This window comes from Suncus etruscus, chromosome 1 (genome assembly GCF_024139225.1).
Source record: "Suncus etruscus isolate mSunEtr1 chromosome 1, mSunEtr1.pri.cur, whole genome shotgun sequence".
Lineage (NCBI taxonomy): Eukaryota > Metazoa > Chordata > Mammalia > Eulipotyphla > Soricidae > Suncus > Suncus etruscus.
This window is the reverse complement of record NC_064848.1, coordinates 3,392,462-3,410,618: the sequence shown is the minus strand read 5'-3', so window position 1 is coordinate 3,410,618 and position 18,157 is coordinate 3,392,462. Positions and strand designations below refer to the sequence as shown.

General features: G+C 56.3%; 2 protein-coding genes across 3 annotated transcripts; one reads left to right on the top strand and one right to left on the bottom strand.

The window, feature by feature from the left end:
* Positions 1 to 2,147: 2,147 nt before the first annotated feature.
* On the top strand, positions 2,148 to 7,689 carry NEIL1 (nei like DNA glycosylase 1). Its single transcript, XM_049778016.1, is given in 9 exon segments — positions 2,148 to 2,586; positions 5,629 to 5,797; positions 5,799 to 5,909; positions 6,105 to 6,204; positions 6,535 to 6,662; positions 6,928 to 6,955; positions 7,087 to 7,148; positions 7,220 to 7,427; positions 7,506 to 7,689. Coding segments are annotated over 9 exon segments (1,293 nt in total). The 5' UTR covers positions 2,148 to 2,152; the 3' UTR covers positions 7,559 to 7,689.
* A 404-nt stretch (positions 7,690 to 8,093) lies between these two features.
* MAN2C1 (mannosidase alpha class 2C member 1) lies at positions 8,094 to 17,910 on the bottom strand. Of its 2 annotated transcripts, XM_049778619.1 has the most exons (26): positions 17,799 to 17,910; positions 17,588 to 17,713; positions 17,127 to 17,250; positions 16,103 to 16,173; positions 14,910 to 15,087; positions 14,516 to 14,705; positions 12,981 to 13,087; positions 12,751 to 12,861; positions 12,317 to 12,409; positions 12,066 to 12,182; positions 11,865 to 11,960; positions 11,623 to 11,768; positions 11,307 to 11,430; positions 10,993 to 11,114; positions 10,819 to 10,904; positions 10,576 to 10,731; positions 10,376 to 10,464; positions 10,135 to 10,229; positions 9,808 to 9,912; positions 9,558 to 9,714; positions 9,302 to 9,445; positions 8,976 to 9,085; positions 8,807 to 8,886; positions 8,550 to 8,698; positions 8,355 to 8,464; positions 8,095 to 8,275 (listed from the first exon to the last, which is right to left on the bottom strand). In XM_049778619.1, the coding sequence occupies exons 1-26, from the start codon at positions 17,897 to 17,899 to the stop codon at positions 8,149 to 8,151; spliced, it is 3,114 nt and encodes a 1,037-aa protein (XP_049634576.1). In that variant the 5' UTR covers positions 17,900 to 17,910; the 3' UTR covers positions 8,095 to 8,148. The 2 variants fall into 2 exon arrangements, with proteins under 2 accessions (XP_049634584.1, XP_049634576.1); XM_049778627.1 differs by having other exon boundaries at positions 8,094 to 8,275; positions 10,135 to 10,490; positions 10,562 to 10,731.
* Positions 17,911 to 18,157: the final 247 nt, after the last annotated feature.

Sequence of the window (18,157 nt, the reverse complement as noted above, 5' to 3'; positions counted from 1 at the left end):
TATGAGGCCTCCCAGGCAGTGTTTAAAGGGCCAAGGACAAATAGTTCACACAGCCAGGAGAATTCTGGGGCCCATTAAGGCTGTCCCCGGAGAGGGTTGGTGGCCACACAATGCTGTCTGGAACTAAGGTCCTTGTACTGACAGCCCTAGCTCCGGTCCATCCTCTTCCTAGCTACCTTCCTAGTGCTATAAGTTGTTTCTGAGATGCAAGGTAAGTCTTAGGGGTATATTGTCACTCCATCTGTAACGAGTTGTTTTACAATTAGTTCTGAACACCTGCGGATGACATGGTCCAAGAAACAACAACAACAACAACAACAAAAAATAGCTTTGTCAAAATAATTGACTCGATGAAGGGATCGAAGCAAAATTATTTAAAGAGGGCACATTGGGGTTCCGGCTCAGACACCTGTGACTGCTCCCCTTTGACGAGATGCAAATTCTCCCCAGGCTTGACTGGGGTCCCACGACCTGATTTTCGGTCCTCCAGCTCCTTGGCTCCGCCTCTCCCCTCCGTCCCTCCCTCCGACCCGTTTCCGCTCCCCAGGCTTTTGCAAGGGCCATTCCCTCCACGGGGCTAGCCGGGGCTTGTCCCCAACCCTGCAAGTGGGCTCTTCAGGTCACAGCCCCAAGTCACGGCCCCAGACGCTGGCTGCCTCGCAGAGCCACCTGTAGAATTGCTGCTTCGGATCTCTCGTTGCTTGACTGCACTTCCACTGCAAATGGAATGTTTGTTTATGTCACATCTGGCCGAGTGCTGATACCTAGCGGTAATCACCACCGGGTCCCCAGGGCCTTCGCAGATCGCGCACAGCTGCAGGCAGCTCAGCCCGCGGACGAGTTGCGGTTTCCCGCTGCAGGTGGACGCTGAGTCCCCACTGAGTGGGGGACGCCCCCAAACGAAAGATCGTCGCAGCCAAGCATTAGCCCTGCCCCCGGCCCCACTGCCAGTGCTTCTCCGCCGGTTCGCCGCCAGGTAACTGCCCCGAACCCAAACCACGCTCGGGACCCTTTCCCCTAACAGGCGCGGCCATCTGACCCGAGGACTACAGCTCCCAGCAGGCGCCGGAGTCCCGGCCGCAAGGCTGCGGGAAGAGACGCGCTGGGCTGGGGGACAGGAACCCGCAGTGCCGCAGCGCTGGGCATAGGATGGAACTTGGGGGTGGGGGGCACTGGGGATCCCAGATTAACTGAGGTTACCCCGCGGAGGTGGAGGAAGGCAGGCCACAACAGCGCTTGCCTTTGCCGAAATTAGGCTTCCGGAATTTACCCTTTTTTTGGCCCCCAAAAGGAACTCCTTCGGGTGCCTCCGAACTTACTCTGGTGGGTAAAGGACTCAGCTCTGGCAAAATGCACCTTCCATCTCGCCTCTCGACCCTTGTCTAAATCCCGATGGTGAGGAAGCATTGTGTTCCTAGACCTCCTGCCCACCCCCTTTTGCAAGCTTCCCACTCCCTTGTAACTCAGCCTGGGCTTTTCCCAGCTGAAGACAAGCCTGGGGGACAAGCCCAGAAGCTGGTAGAGACCCCTGTATTGTTATTTGACCAGTGGGAGGCTGAGGTTGTCATTTATCATCCATTTATCATCCATTTATCAACCAGGTCCTAAATTCCAAGCAAGTCCCAATAATTGGGTCGTGAGTTTTGAGGTTGAGGTGCCCAGGAAGTGAAGTTTCCACACCACCGGGTGGAACATAGAAGAGGCAACTGCAGGGCAGTTGTGATAGAACAAGGGGAAGGGTGTTTACCCCGCACGCACGTTGCCCTGGTTCTAGCCCTGGCATCTCATATGGTCCCTTGAGCCTGCAGAGTGATTTCTGAGCGCAGAGCCAGGAGTAACCCCTGAGCTCCGCTGGGTGTGGCTCAAAAACAACAACAACAACAACAAAAGAGCAGTTGCAGGCGCTTCAGTCTCAGATTGGGGGAGTGGCAGCAAAGTGGCCCCTAAAGGGACCCCCTACCAGGGTCTCCTGTCCCAAACTGAAGGCTGGCCAGAGGAAGGTCAGTGTGCTGGTAGAACATCTTCCACTAGCCCACCCGAGGCCCCTAGCACAGCACGTGCCGGCCAGTGACATTCCTGCACCCCAGTCATCGGAGTGGCCGCCTACAGCTCTCCAGGTGCGAGCCGGCCTCCTGGTGCCCTCTCCCGCAGGATGCCCGAGGGCCCCGAGTTGCACCTGGCCAGCCTCTTCGTGAACCAGGCGTGCCGCGGGCTGGTGTTCGGTGGGCGCGTGGAGAAGTCGCCCGTCAGCCGAAACCCCGAGGTGCCCTTTGAGAGCAGCGCCTACCGCATCTCGGCCGCTGCCCGCGGCAAGGAGCTGCGCCTGACCCTGAGGCCCCTGCCCGGGGCCCAGCCTGCTCGCGAGCCGCTGCACCTGGTCTTCCGCTTCGGCATGTCCGGCTCCTTCCAGCTGGTGCCCAGCGACGCGCTGCCCCGCCACGCCCACCTGCGCTTTTACACGGCTCCCCCGGAGTCCCCGCAGGCCCTCTGTTTCGTGGACATCCGCCGCTTTGGCCGCTGGGACCTCAGCGGCCAGTGGCAACCGGGCCGTGGGCCTTGTGTCTTGGCGGAATATGAGCAGTTCAGGTAGGCCGTGGGCGGGGTGGGGGTGGTTGGTCACAGCCTCAGCCAGGCTCTGGGATGGCTCTGCCAGTGCCTGTGGGCGAGGAGAGTGCTACATCCCTCCGGGCCTCAATTCCTTCTTCTTGGTTTTGGAGAGACAGAGGGCTCCCAAGCAGTACTCAAGAGCGGAGGGAATGGGGCACTCCTGGCAACTCAACCAACAGTGCTCAGGCCCTGTTGTGCAGAGAACCATCAGGGTCACCTCAGTCGTGCTTGTACTCAGTGATGCTGAGGTGGTGGATAGTTAAGTGGATGCTGGAGGCCAGTGCACACCCAAAACATGCGGAGGCCAGCAAGTGGCTGACATGTGCTCCTTCAGCACCCCCATGCAGCTTGGTACCCTCTAGGGCTCAGGGACTTTCAGGACCTTGCTTCAGCAAGGGTTGCTTCTAGGGGCATGATGGGATCTGCCAACGACAGGTTTCAGAACCTGATTGTTGTGGTCTCCCACTGTACCTTGCCCACCGGTCTGTGTCCCTAGCCTTCTCTGGGACTGTTTCCTCTGACCAATGAGAGAGGTGCCAGCATCCCAGGATGTAATGATGCAGGCCATAGAACGTGGCAAGTTGCCAGCCACTTCCTCTCTCTAAAAAGGAAATGTGTCTGGTTCCAGACCTTGATGGATGTTAGAGATACAACAGGGATTAAGAGGCTCTGGGGGCACATTTGAGGGCCTCTAATCACCTCATCCTCAAAATAGCAGTTTTTGTGGGGGACCTCACCTGGCATGGAGGACCATGTGGAGACAGAGATCTGCTCTTGGTCTCTGGCATGCAAAGCATATGCTTAGCCTGTTGAGCTGTCTCTCTGGCCCCTCGAAAATTTCAGGAGCCAGAGCGATAGCATAGCAGTAGGGTGTCTGCCTTGCAAGTGGCCAACACAGGACGAACCCTGATTTCAATTCCATATGGTTCCCTGAGTCTGCCAGGAGCGACTTCTGAGCATAGAACCAGGAGTAACCCTTGAGTGCTGCCGGGTATGACCCAAAACCCAAAAAATTTTTTCAGGAGCCAGACAGTACAAGAATTGACCCTGATTCAATCTCTAGTATGGCATAAAGTACCCAAGCACCCTCAGAAGTGAATCCCTGAGTACAGAGCCAGGAATAACTTCTGAAAATTTCTAGTATGGCCCAATCCCTATGCCCCCAAAACAAAATTTTTAGGCTTTGGGGCCAGAGAGATGATAGCGTAGAGGTAGGACGTTTGCCTTTCATGCAAGGGCGGTGGTTCGAATCCCTGCATCCCATCTGGTTCCCTGAGCCTGCCAGGAGCAATTTCTGAGTGCAGAGCCAGGGAGTAACCCGAGGGCTGCTGGGTGTGACCCAAAAACAAACAAAAATTTAGGCATTAAGGTTTGCAATACTGTTAACGATAGGGTTTCATGTACAATACATTCCAGTGTGTCCCCTTTTCTCCACTATTGTCCCATTGTCATCTCTAACCCACCCACCCACCCACCCACCCATACTCTTTCCTGGTTCCTACTAATCACCAAGTCTCAGTTTCTGTTGCCTTTGCCATTGAGAGATCATTGTAAAACTGTAAAGTTTCTGGTGGGGCAAGAGAGATAGTACAGGATGTTGGACTTCTATGTGGCTGACCCTTAACCCATTCCCTGGTCTCTCGTATGGTCCCATCCCTGACATCCCTGGCCCCCCATGTACCAGAACATTGCCAAACAAATCTTTGGGTTTTTTTTTTTTTTGGTTTTTTTTTTTTTGGTCCACACTCCAAAAGGAACTCAGGAACTCCTGCAGGGTGCTCCCAGTGGTCTTGGGGGCCGTATGGAACTGGGCACAATCCAGATGTTTTGATGCAATGCACATGCTCAGCCCTTTGAGCTGTCTCTGGCTTCTTCCTGACCCCATTTGTTCATTTTCACTGCCAGGGATTCACACATGAATACATACACACACACAGCTGGAATTTGAAGCCTTTTAGTGATCTACGCACAACATATACAGACTCATTTGTTTCCATGAACATGTTGCTTCTGATCGGTAATTTTTTGGTTTGTTTTTGGGTCAAATCCAGCAGCACTCAGGGTTTACTTCTGGCTCTGCACTCAGAAATTATTCCTGGCAGGCTTAGGGGGGCAATATGGGATGCTGGGAATCAAATGCAGATTAGCTGTGCGCAAGGCAAGTGCCCTACCAGCTATGCTATCACTCTAGCTTTCTTTCTTTTTCTTTTTTTTGGTGGTTTTTGGGTCACACCCGGCAGTGCTCAGGGGTTATTCCTGGCTCCAGGCTCAGAAATTGCTCCTGGCAGGCACGGGGGACCATATGGGGCGCCAGGATTCCAACCGATGACCTCCTGCATGATAGGCAACGCCTTACCTCCATGCTATCTCTCCGGTCCCTCACTCTAGCTTTCTTGACTGGTACTTTTTACCTTTTTTTGGGGGGGGGGGGGGTTGGGCCACACCTGGTGATGCTCAGCTTATTCCTGGCTATGCACTCAGAAATCGCTTCTGGCTTGGGGGACCATATGGGATGCCAGGGGGATTGAACTGTAGTCTGTCTTAGGTTAGCACGTACAAGACAAACGCCCTATTGTTTGTGCCACTGCTCCAGCCACACTTTTTATAATGAATTAAAATCCTAGGGGTTCGAGAGATTGTAACAGGTTGTGCAAGAGGCCCAAGTTTGAGCCCCAGAACTGCACGGTCAGGAATAGCCCATTTCAGGATGTGATTCAAAACAGACAATCATATATATATATGTTGGGGGGGGGGCATACCTAGCAGTGCTTAGGGGGCTATATTGGTTTCTGGGGCTTGAATTTGTGCAAAACAAGCACTCTCTTTGCTATACTAGCACTCTGGTCCCAACAATTCTATATGTTTCCATTGGACAGAGGAAAATGGGTTCCCGCTACCAGGCTAGCACTGAATCTGGGGAAAGGAACTGGGACTCGTCTCCTTCCTCTAGTTACTTGGCTGCCCAGTGCCTGGGGTGGGGGAAGGCCAGAAGTGTGAGATGTGTAGGCTGTGTTCTTCCAGAGAGAACGTGTTACGAAACCTGGCGGACAAGGCCTTTGACCGGCCCATCTGTGAGGCCCTCTTGGACCAGCGGTTCTTCAATGGCATTGGCAACTATCTGAGGGCAGAGATCCTGTACCGGTCAGTAGGCAGGCGTGGACACCAGGGCTGGGGTGGGCGGTGTGTATCCACACGATCCCCTGCTGAACACAGCCTCCTCTCTCCTGCCCCGCTGCAGGCTGAGAATACCCCCTTTTGAGAAGGCTCGCACAGTCCTGGAGGCACTGCAGCAGCGCAGGCCGGTGAGGGTGAAGGGGAGGGACATGCTGGGAGACACCAGCGGATGGGTACATGGGGTCTCTGGCGATTTTGGGTCTCAGGTTCCCCTTCTCTGGCATGTGAGTGGGGTTGGTGGTGAATAAACTTTCCTGGGAGGCTTTGCTATTTCAGAGCACCTACCCATGCTGACTGTCCTGGCTTGCCTCTGTCCTCTCCAGAGCCCAGAACTGACCCTGAGTCAGAAGATCAAGGCCAAGATACAGAACCCAGATCTGCTGGAGCTGTGTCACTCAGTGCCCAAGGAGGTGGTGGCGCTGGGTGAGCAAGGTGGATAGCTGCCCTGTCTGCTTTGGCAGACTAACTCTGGGACATTCCCCTCCTGGCGAATGGACTAGGCCTTTCACGGTCAGCAGTATCTTCCAAGTGACCCATAAGGCAGGCAAGGCAAAGATTCTGAACCCCACTCTAGGAGAGAAAGACCATGGTCAAGTGGGAAGACTGGCTTTCAGCCACACAGCTGGAAGGAAAGACTGCCTCCCTGATTCTGTCTATCTGCTTCTGTAGCCGAGGTCAGAGCCAGGTCTAAGCAGGCTTCTCCTTCCAACTCGAGTCTACCCTCTAATCTTCGCCTGTCTCTCCATCTCACAGGGGGCAAAGGCTATGGGCAGGAGCTCGGGGAGGACGACTTTGCTCCCTTCCGAGCCTGGCTACGCTGCTATGGTCTGTCAGGCATGAGCTTCTTGAGGGACCGGCACAAGCGTACCATCTGGTTCCAGGTTGGTCACCGTCAATGGAGACCCCACAAAGCTAGGTGTTGGCAGGGCAGGGACTCCCAGGGTACCAGAATGGCAGGATCTGGGGTCTCCAGGTGGAGTCCTCTGGGGGTCACTATCCCATGATCCCCCTCCCTGGGCCCTGCTTTTGGGCAGCTTTGATCTGGAGGGACAGGAAGATTAGAGAACCCTAGGGGAAGGACAGACACAAGCTTCTGCTTTAGCCCCAATCAGGGCTGGCACCTGAATTTTCCTCATCCTATTTTAGGGGGATCCTGGACCTCTGGCACCTAAAGGTAAACACCTCTGTAGGCAATTGGTGAGGAGTACAGATGACTGTTCACCAGTCTGGTGCCCAGAGATGGGTGAGGGGTCTGCACAAAGGAAGCCCTCAGCCCCAGTGTGTTTGTGTGTGTGTCCCCTACAGGGGGCAAATCCCGAAAGAAAAAAACCAAAGCAGCACAGAGAAGTCTTGAAGACACAGTGGAGGTAGGTGCGCCCCATCCACCTGGCCATACCTCCCACACTGGTCCTAACCTGTGCTGCCCTCTTTGCCTCAGGGACCCTTGTCTCCTCCACCACCTATCGGTCCCGGCAAGACACCTGCCAGGCCGCGAAGGTCACGAAGAGGCCATCCTGAGCAAAATGGAGTGCAGCAGCCTGCAGAGGTCAGCCCTCAGCATGCACCTGAAGAACCCCCAGTGCCTAAGAAAGGAAAAAAGAGGAGGGGGCCTCCTTCTGCACCCCCTTCGAGGGCCGTCAGTGCAGGTGAGGTAGAGGGTGCCTGGAGAGTCGGTGATGTCATCAGACTGGGCCTGAGCTAACCCCTCACTTGTCCTTCCACAGGCCAACGCAAGCCCCGAAAGATTAAGGCTGACACCCCTGCCTCAGCCTCTTAGCAGGTAGCTTGCCTCGCTGACGTGGCTGTGTGGTCTAATCCCGCACATTTTAATCATAATCCTTCCCCATTCCTATGCCCACATGGAAAGTGTTCTATTTTTATAAACAAATAAACCTGGATTTTTGGGCACATCTTGGAAAGGCTGCACAAGCTTTGGGATGTCCAAACAGGAGGGGAGGAGGAGTGCTGACTGGCCCTGGGACAGCCCCTGAGGGGCTATTCATAAGAGCCCCTCTTCATTTCTACCATGTTTCCATCTAGGGACACCCAGGCCTATGGCTCTCACCTACCAGGCCCTAACTCAACGACTGTGTACTCATGGGGGCCAGCTAGTACCCACCCTTCATCCCTCTCCCCAGCCCTCCTGCTGCCTGGTACCCAGCCAAGGGGCTTCTCACCTGGGTGCTCTTCGCTTGTGACCCCAGCTCATCCCCTCTACCTAGGCACAGATCCCTGGCACAAGCCTGGAGCCCAGGGGAGCACAACAACAGGTTTATGAGCCAGCTGGGGATTTATTGTTCAAGAGGAGATGGAGCCTTGCTTCAGGCTGGGGTGGCAGAGACCCACCCCCATAACAAGCACCCCACCTCACTTTAGTGGGGGCTGCAGCAGGAGCAGGAGGGACTGTACTTGGAAGGGAGAGAAGCTGAGCTTCAGGCGGCCATCCTGAACGGGCAGGTGTTCCTCTGCATCATACTGCTCCAGGAGATCACAGCTGCAGAACAGGGCGGGGGCATTAAGGCGTCTGCGAGGGCAGGGCCCCTTCTCGAACCCCGTCCCACAGCCCCACTCACTGGAACGCCTTCTGGACCAGCAGCGGTGTGTGCAGCCAGCAGTCTACGTGGCTGCCGTGGGACTCGTAAAGCCTCAGCACCAGCCAGCGGCCCCGGGGTGCAGCCTCAGCCTGTGGAGGGAGGGAGGGAGGCGGGAGTGGGCGGGGTGGGGCCACTCTAGAGCCTCGCCCTGCTCCCCACCTGTCCACTCCTTGCCTGCTTGACAGTCTCCAGCACCACCGCGGGTGAGGACACGCAGAAGGCGCTCCAGGCAGCTTCGGGCGCTGGGCCCGGTGTGGGCAGCGCCAGCAGGGGGAAGTTGAGGTTGTAGGCAGCTTGGATGACACCAGCGTCCTGGAAGGTGCCTGGGTGTGGACAGGAGAGGGAGTTGAAAGCAGGGTCTCGAGGGCGCCCCAGTGACCCACATGAAAACAGCTCCAAAGAGGGCAGCAGAGGGCAGCCGTAGTCCTCACCCTTGTGGGGCATCAGCGCGTAAGTGAACTCGTGGCACCCCATGTCGGCATTGGTGTCGGGGGCCTTAGGCGCCCGCAAGCTGCAGTGAGAGAGGAGCATGGATGGGCCAGGTTGCAGGACCCGCGTCACCCCCACAGGTCCCGGGAAGGAAAGGTGGACACCACTCACAGGGAGAGGCTGAGCACATTGCCCTGCACTGACGTTCCGTACTTGCAGTCATTGAGCAGCGCTAGCCCAAAGCCATGCTCGGACAGGTCCACCCAGCGGTGCGCCCATCCCTGGGGTCACAGAAGAGGCAGCGGCTAGAGTGGCCGGAGCACGGCCCACTAGTCTGCAGCTCTTCCTAAGCATGGAATGAGGGAGCAGTCCCTGTCCGGCCAAATGGTCGCGCCTATCACACCCACCCAGGTGGCAGCTCCTCCTTGGCACGCACGTTATTCTCTTCCTCGCCCCACGACACACCTCTCCCCATCTGGGGAGGACCCACGTCAGACCTCAAATCGGGCCCAGTCCCAGGACGTGTTGTAGTGGGTGGGCCGCTGCAGGTGCCCGAACTGGACCTCATAGGTGGCCTGAGGACTTCGCACACGGGCAGGGAACTCCACCTTCAGGAACTTGTGGGACTCATGCCAGTGGATCTGAGGTGGGGGTCATGGAGGGAGGGAGAGATAACAAACCGAGGATGACCCCACTTACCAGCTGCACCTGGAAGTCCGGTCTGTCCCCACCCCCGTCCCCTTTTCTTGCTACCTCGGTGTGGAAGCGGACGTAGGGGCAACCGACGTCAAGCACCACCTCCTGGCTGAGTCGACTGCTGGGGCTGAGCTGTAGCTGGAACCAGGCACTCCCCCGCAGTCCGCCTTCTGCACCTATGGCCAGGGTCCCTGGCTGGCTCAGCAGTGGCTTCCTGTGGGGCAGTAGGGGGAGTGTGACGCACGCCTAGGGAACAGTGCCCAGCGGCCTGTGTCCCCTCAGTCCCCCAAGGCCCACCCACTCGCACCGTGTCTCCAGGTGGTAATCCATGACGTCCCACGCATCCCAGTACAGGGGCACATCGTCGAACAGCACAAACTGGTTCCCCACAGCACCCTCGGCAATAGTCTCTCTGGAAGGATAAAGAGGGTATGCTTTCTAGCTGTCCCACATGGACCTTATGCTCCATAGGCAGCTGGCGGGGCTAGGGGGCCAGGGACTCCTCTCCCAGCTGCCCTATTCCATGTGTGGGGCCAGTTAAGAGCAATGGGGGAGGAGGGTAGCTACGGCCAGGGGACAAGGTAGTAGATGGGGTGTCTGGGGTCCAGCTGGGAGGGCAGGGAGTGTTTAGCACCTTCCGGAGGCCACCAGCACCAGAGACACCAGGCAGCCCGTTGGGTCCAGCCTCACGCGGAGGATGCCATTGTCCAGCGTCACGGATCCATCAGTCTTGGTGGGAGGGGTCCTGAAGCTGAGTCTGGGGGGGGGTCCTTCCCAACCCCCACTCCCCACCCCACTCCAGTCTTGCCTTACTCGCCAACTCCAGGTAGGGGAGCCCAGGACCCCCAGCCCCACAGGGACATGCCTGCCCTCACCTCTTGCACCACGAATACAGGCTGCTGGGACGGCAGTGAGGTGAGGGCGGGTGCAGGCGCGAAGCCCATGCTGGGTACTGTCACCAGGGCTGGGGAGGAGCGTGGGTGTCAGGACCTTGCTCAGGGTGGCAGGATGGAGGTGAGGCAGGTAGGCCAGGGCAGGGCAGGTCTCTGGCTGGCTGGCACCCTCCCACTCATACCCAGGCTCTGGGCCCCGCCTGTTTTGGGCAGGGCCAGGACTTCCGTGCGCTTCCAGGGAAGTGTATTGACAATGAGGAGACCTTCGGGGCCCGGCTCCCCTGCACACAAGGCTGTGGCTGCAGCGCTGAGTAGTCCGTTGCCTTGAAATCGGATGTCTGCGGAGAGACACTGTGTCACGGGTGTGCCATGGGCAGGGAGTGAGGTGGGAAACTGTGCTTAGCCCTGAATGTTGCCGGTCTCACCTTCATAGTGGCCCAAGGCTTCCTCGGCCACTAGCTGGATGCAGCTTCCAGTCACCACGTCGTGGAACTGGTTTAACAGCAGGAGCCTGCAGGACCCACAGGCACAGAGGGGAGGAATGAAGTCGGGGTGAGGGACAGCAGCGGAGGAGTGGAGGGGACAGAAACCGGGCTGACCTCCAGAGATGCTGCAGCTGGGCAGCCGGGTACAGGAACTGGGCGCTGCGGGCCAGGGCAAGGTTGCTGAGCACCTCCACGTCGTGCAGGATCCGCTCGCACTCCCGGTTCCCCTTTTTGATCTGAGTGCGTGGAGGAACTAAGGTCTAGATCTGTCCAAAGCCCTCCCTTGCCCAGAAGCCTCCATGGCACCCAACTGACTTGTCAAGAGCCCTCCCTCGACCCCACTCTGCACCCTGCTTCCCTCAGAGAGGGGCTTAGTCCTGCCTCCTGTCTCCGGGTCCTCTCATCCATAGGTTGGGCGCAACCCTAACCTGTGCATGGGTGGTGTAGGTGCCGTTGTGCAGCTCCAGGAAGAGCTCCCCGACCCAGGTGCACAGCTGCTTCGAGTGGCTGTCCAGTGCCGAGAAGAGCCGGTCCGGAGATGAGAGCTCCACCCTGACGGAGACCACAGCTTGCTGTCACCTGTGCAAGCTCCGGCCACGAGGCTGTGGGCAGTCTGCACCCCACTCTCAGCACTGTCCCACCCGATCCCAGGGCAGAGGGAAGCAGTGACTGTGGGTGGGAGAACAGGCCCAGAGCAAGGTGGGCCCAATCTCTATGAAGCCGAGGCTGGATGGGAGTACTGACCTGGGGAGTCCATCTGTATTGCCCATCCGCTTCAGGCGATCCAGCATGGTTTGGGTAGGACCACCACCGCCATCACCAAAGCCGAAGAGGAAAGCACTGTGGTTGACCCTCCCCTTGTCCCGGTTGTTCGTGACCGTTTTCAGCACCTGTAGTGAAGAGTAGGTCAGCATTGGGCAGCCTTGGACAGATACCAGCTTTTGCCCGCCTCCTCTCAGCCCAGCTTCAATCACCAGTGGCCTCACCTCCTCCACGGTGCCCTGCATCCCGTAGGAGTCCCCAGGTGGGAAGTGGGCCAGCACCTGAGAGCCGTCCAGTCCCTCCCAGAGGAAGGTGTGGTGCTGCAGGCAGAGAGTCAGGGTGGATCCTGGGGGCTTTCTCTAGGACTCTGTCCTCAATGTAGGCAGGCCTCAGCCTCTGCAGCCCCACCTGAGACCCCGACTCACCGGGAAGGTGTTTACCAAGTTCCAGCTCAGTTTCTGGGTGAGGAAGTACTTGATGCCACAGCCACGCATGATTTGGGGGAGCTGTGCTGAGTAGCCAAAGGTATCTGGCAGCCAGAACTGGGGGGAAGAGACTGTGAAAGGACTTCTGGGGACCAAGAACCAGGACCCTTGGCAAGGCAGTCCCCATGCTGCAGCTTCAGCATTAGGCAGAACAGAACCCCAGGCTGGAGGTGCAAAAGCACACGGCTCACCTCTGAACACATCTTCCCGAACTCCTGTAGGAAGAACTTCTGGCCTTGCAGGAACTGCCTCACCATGGCCTCTCCACTAGGCAGGTTTCCATCCTGGAAAAGCCAGGGGCGGTGGAACGATTCCTGCAACAGGGCACAGGACCCCCAAACCAGGCAGGAGAAGCAGGGCCCCTTTGACTTATACTTTCAGTCTCTGCACCAAGAAGCACCATCCATGGGCCCAGGACAGGTTTCCACAGACACCTGTCCTAGTGCCTGTGGCCTTGGGGGTAGGGAATGGTATAGAGAGATTATAGGGGAGAGATGTGACCTGGGGAGGGGGGTGGATGTAGTGGCAGATTAAGAAAGAGTTTCAAAGGGTTTGAGAATTGCAGCCAGAGTCAGTGTGAGGATCTGCAGAAAGTCCCAGCAGACTCTGCAGCTGAATGACTTACCATCTCCACCCAGGTGCCCCCCACTGGAACAAACTGCCCCCGGCAGGCAAACTCCTGGAGCCGAGTGTATAGGCCAGGATAATGGCACTTCACCCACTCGAACTGCTGGGCCTGTAGAGCAGGTGGGCTGAGCTGTGACACGAGCAACTTGGCCCCTGCTCAAGGCCAAGCATTAGGTCTCTGAGCAGCTGAGGGAAGGAATAGCCTCCCGAGTCCCCCTAGGACCTAACCTGGGAGCAGGTAAAGATGAAGTCAGGGTTCCGCTCCATGAGCTGCACAGCTGTCACCCAGCTCCTGGCACATTTGCGCACAGTCTCCTTGAAGGGCCACAGCCAGGCTAGAGAGGGAGTGGGAAGAGAGAAGTAGAGGCCTCAGCCTCACCTCTGTTCCTCAGCACCCCCAGTAGGCTGGGCTGGGCCTTGAGAGGGCCACAAGAATCTCCTCTCGACTAGGACCTTCCTGGCAAAGCAAGCTTAAGTGACATGATAGTCCGCCCAGTTGTCACTCTGAATCACTCTAAAAGTTTTTGTGGAAGACTCTGTGTAGGACTGCCACATGAATTTTTCCAGATGTGAAATATGAGTAGTAGGTTGCAGCCCAACACTTAAACCCTTGCAGAAGGGATCCTCACAGTGCCCTGGGCATTACGACGGCTCACGCTCACAGTATATACCAAAAGACAGAGGTATTGTCTATATAATCCAATATTGCCTGCCTGGGGCCAGAGCAATAGCACAGGGGTAGGGCATTTGCCTTGCATGTGGCCGATCTGGGACAGACCTGGGTTCGATCCCCAGCATCCTATATGGCAGGATGAGCCTAACAGGAGTAACTCCTGAGCACTGCTGGGTGTGGCCCCAAAACAAACAAAACAAAAACCAATATTTCCTGCCTGGACCTCTGGGCTGCAAGGCCCCACAGCATCTCCCAGGTCCTCTTTGGAAGCTTCAGCTCATTCCTCTCAGGGGTCCACACCCTGCTTATGGCTGAGCCCAGCAGAGCAAGTCTTTGTTCTGCATTCAGACTCTTCTGCGTCAGAAGCACTACCCTTGGGGAGCTTGTTAAAATGTGAATTTCCCCTAAGAGCCTGCAAATATCTAGGTTCAAGTCTGAACTCCCTTATCATCCCCAGGGACCAGCTCCGTTTTCAATAACATACATGTGACTCCCTTCTTGAGGACCTGGGCACTCTTGTCAAATTCTTAGTTCATTCTCAGTGTCAAAGGTCATCTCCAGAAAGACTTTCTTAAATTCCCCCATCTCAGCAGGGCTTCCTAGTTCCCACAGCTCCATCCATCAGGGCACCAACAGTGCCCAATTTCTTTTAGCCCCTATAATCTTACATCCACTATCTAGCAGAGGAAGGTCACAAGAAGCAGCACATTTTCATAAATGATAAATGAAGCTATAGCCAAGAGTGCCTTCAGATCAGTTCCCTTGTCACATTTTACAGATGGGAGAAAACAAAGGTTTTAAGAGTGGCAAAACTGTGTCCACAGCAGGTAAGGTGCAAATAGGGCACTGCCTTGCATCTGGCTAACCCAGGTTCAATCCCTGGTACCCCATAGGGTCTGAACCCCAGTCAGGAGTGAGCATGTAGGGAGCGGCCACCAAACCAACAAAACACACACACACACACACACACACACACACACACACACACACACACACACACACACACACACACACACGAGCAAAATTTGCTGAGGCTCCAAGCGCTTCCCAGGCATTCCTGCCTCCCCAGCCTGGCTGGCCACCATCCTACCTGTATCAATGTGGCAGTGGCCCATGGCATGGAGGGTGTGTTGACTTTCACCTCCACATTGGCCAAAGAACTTGGAGGCCAGGGCCTGAGCTACTGGGTAGGTGTCGGGCTGGGCAGGGTCACACACATTCACGATTTGGTTGGCTGTGTATAGTGCCTGGTAGCGTCGTTGGTTGTCCTCTCCCAAAGCCTGCAGGAGATTTTTGCCCTTAATTCCCCAGAATGCAGCACTAGCATCTGGACGATGTTCCGCTCAGCCATGCCACCCACCTCTCCTCAAATTGTGAGGAAATCCTCTCCATGGTTTCAGATGCCCAGAGACCCGAGACTCTCACCCTGCAAATCATGTGCAGAGGGGGCTCAGGAGTGTGGAGAGTGGGGTGGAGGTCGGTACCTTGGCCATGCCCAGCAGCAACTCCAGATCTACCAGGAGCTTATGGACATCCTGGTGGAATACAGCCAGCTCTGCTCGGTTCACCTGGAACATCTTCTCTGGGTCAGGGGCGGCAATCATGTCGCCCTTCCCGGCCCCCAGGAGCCCATTGCAGGCTACTTCCACATAGAGGGTAATGCTACAAAGGCAGGGAGACAGCCTCAGGGAAATGTAGAGACTCCTGGGGGATGGGACCCCAAGAAGTATCCAGTAGTCCCTCCAGGAGCACACAGAATGTCATGTGAGGGTACGAGCATGAGGGTAGAAAAGCAGCTGGAACTGGGTTGGAGGAGTAATGGCCAGGTCTGAACAATCTTAAACTGTTCTAGGGTTGGAGTGATAGTCAAGGGGGTAGGGTGTCTGACTTGCACACGGATGACCTGGGTGTGACCCCTGGTACCCCATATGGTCTTCCAAACATGACTAAGTGATCCCTAAGCACAGAAGGAAGGAAGCTCTGCACATCGCCAGGTGTGGTTCAAAGCAAAAACAAAAAGCAAAACAAACCAATCTTAGTCTATGCTGCTGGTTAACCTGTTCAGGGCTCCCAGGTCTGGTCTTTCAGATGAAGTACCAGGGGTTAGGGTGGGGAATGGGATGGTGGGTTAGGAGCTATTGCAGTCTTGAAGGCAAACAGGATGCCCTGGCAAAGCCTTCCCCAGCCTTCCTCCTACCGCTTTGCCCAGGTCTGGAGATCCTGTTCTGTTCCCCCCATGAGCATGTTTCAGTTCCCCTTGTCAGGAACCACTTCGCTCAGCTGCACAGCCTCTATGCCTGGAGGCATCGAACACACAATATTCAATCAATATTACAAGATACAATAATAATATCTGAGAAGTGTATGCAAATGTCCAACTGATAACAGAAAAGGGACAAAATAGCGAGAAAACCACACCTGAAATTATTACTGAGATGGACGTGGAGACATTAGTAATGGTCATCTCTGTCCTGGGAGAAGGACTTCTTTATTCTCTAGGCTTTTCTGTACTCAAGAAGGCAAACACTTATCTCAGGGGGAAAATCCTGCTTTCACCATCTGAGATTTGAGGCTTATTGCATAAAAAATGAGGGGTGGGGTAAGATCCCTAAGGGCCTCAGTTCCTCCTAGTCTACTGGTACCCCTCCCTGCATGTAGTCCTACAAGGACTACTCACCTTCGGGGGTCTTCTTCTCTCAGGCTATCAGTGAGCATGTAGCTGGTCTTCTCCCCCTCTGTGGTCAAGCCCTGGAGGAAGTGGAATTACATAAATGGACCTGAGGTCTCTGGCCAATTCAGGGGAAGGATACATGGATGGGGACAGGCCCTTTTGTGTTAGCCATCTCTGCCTCTTCCCTCCAAAAGGTATGAAAAAATAAGAGGGAGAGAGATGGTAAAGGTAGGTGTGTGTATATGTGTGTGTGTGTGTGGGGGTGGGTGGGTGGGTGTGGTGTGGTGTGTGTGGTGTGTGAAAGGTAGGTGTGTGTGTGGTGTGAAAATAACCCAAGCAATAAAAATAATTAGAATTGATTAGAACTGTGCATAAACAAAATAGTGACTGCAAGTGGGGAATTGGAGATTGGAGGGAAAATTACTTTATGGAAGTAGGACTTCAAATTTTTTGTTGACTTTAGGGCATACCTACTCCTAAGTCTGCACTCAGGAATCACTTGGCAGGCTCAGGGAAACATGGAATGCTGGGGGTGAAATCCAAATTGACCGCATACAAGCCACAGGTCCTAACTACTCTTTAGTACTAGGACTTCCATCTTTACTTCACACTGTCAAGAACAACTTGAAAGAGTTCCCTCATAAGTATGCTATATGTAAGAAGAACCAGAAACTAAGAACTGGGGCTGGAGAGACGGTATACCAGGTAAAACACTTGCTTTGCACACAGCCAGAAGGGAATTGATCCCAGTACACCATATGGTCCTCCAGCACCATCAGGAATGAGCACAGAGCAGGAGTAAACCATGAGTACCTCCGGATGTAGCCCCCAAACGAAAAGCAAAGTGATATAGGTATGCAAAGCCACTCACGTAGTACCTAATGAGAGTCTAGAAAGGGAGGGTGGCCAGTCAGTGGCAGCGTTAGTGATATTAAGGGAAGCATATGAGCTGCCCGTTCAACTTCCCAATAAGCCAGCGGCATTGCACGGGTATCTATGTCAAGCCAGTCCTAAGACAGCTGCTCCTCACCTGCACAGGTTGCCCATCTCGCCACACCAGGCCTTCTCCATCACTCTCCCAGCAAAAGTGAATTTCCTGACCCACCCAGGCTTCTGGGATGGCTAGCTCCACCCGAAACCAGCAGGTCCACCATCTGCAAGAGAGTCAAGTCAAGCACTTGGAAGTCCCAGCCGGCTTCCTCTGCTCGACTTGTCTGGGTTGAGGCCCAGCAGCGAGGGCTTGAGGCTTTCTTAGTTGAGCTTTCCTCCTCCTTCTTGGATTGGCCGTTTGTGTTCAGGGTGTGTGTGTGCCAGCATGGAATGCGGGTTCCTGCGTGCCAGGCAGCGCCTTACCTGCCGGTAGTACCTTAAGCACCTGCAAGCCGTTTAGCTGGGCACTCCTACACTGATGTGCATGCATGGGGCCTAAGGCTGGCGTCTGTGCTTGCTGGCCCTGGGCCTGCCCTTCCCGGCCGGGCCGGGCTTACGCACGTGGGTCCGAAGCGGTCGCCGACCCGCGCGGGGCGGAAGGCCTGCCGGGTGGCCTCGCCGTAGGGCGGCCTGTCCGGCGTCAGGAAGCTGGAGAGCGCGGCCACCGGCTGGCGGTCCCCGAAGAGCCTGGCGGGAGGCGGGCCCGTGACTGCGGTGGCCTCTGGCTGGGAAACCGGCCCGCTCCGGCCCCGGCCCCGGCCCCGGGACGCACCTGCCGCGGAGGTTGCAGTCGGTGAAGTAGAGCGGCGACACGAACTTCTCCACGCGCTCCAGCGTCGTGCGCCAGTGCTTCAGGCCCGGGGCCGCCGCCATCGCCGCGTCCACCGGCCCCGCCTCGCCTCGCCTCGCCTCGCCTCTCCCCGGAAGGCCCGGGCGCTGCCGGCGCCGCCCGCAGCCTGGAGCCCCAGTGTCGGTGCCGGCGTCCTCCAACCCGGCCGGCCCGCTCTCCCCGGGGCACCGCGGCCCGGCGAGGTCCGGCGCTTAGGTGGCCAGCGGCTCCTTCCGGTCCCTGACAAGTTGGTTTGGGGGGGCCCGGCTCAGAGGACGGGGTGCGTATCCTGGAAGCAGTCC

Excerpts from the sequence above, each read along its gene's own strand:
- MAN2C1 (XM_049778627.1), bottom strand. The coding sequence starts at position 17,899 with ATGGCGGCGGCCCCGGGCCTGAAGCACTGGCGCACGACGCTGGAGCGC. Across the intron at positions 12,862-12,980 it reads TCATCTTTACCTGCTCCCAG|GCCCAGCAGTTCGAGTGGGT; the intron begins GTTAGGTCCTAG and ends CCTGCTCTACAG. Across the intron at positions 11,115-11,306 it reads CCTACACCACCCATGCACAG|ATCAAAAAGGGGAACCGGGA; the intron begins GTTAGGGTTGCG and ends CCACGCACTCAG.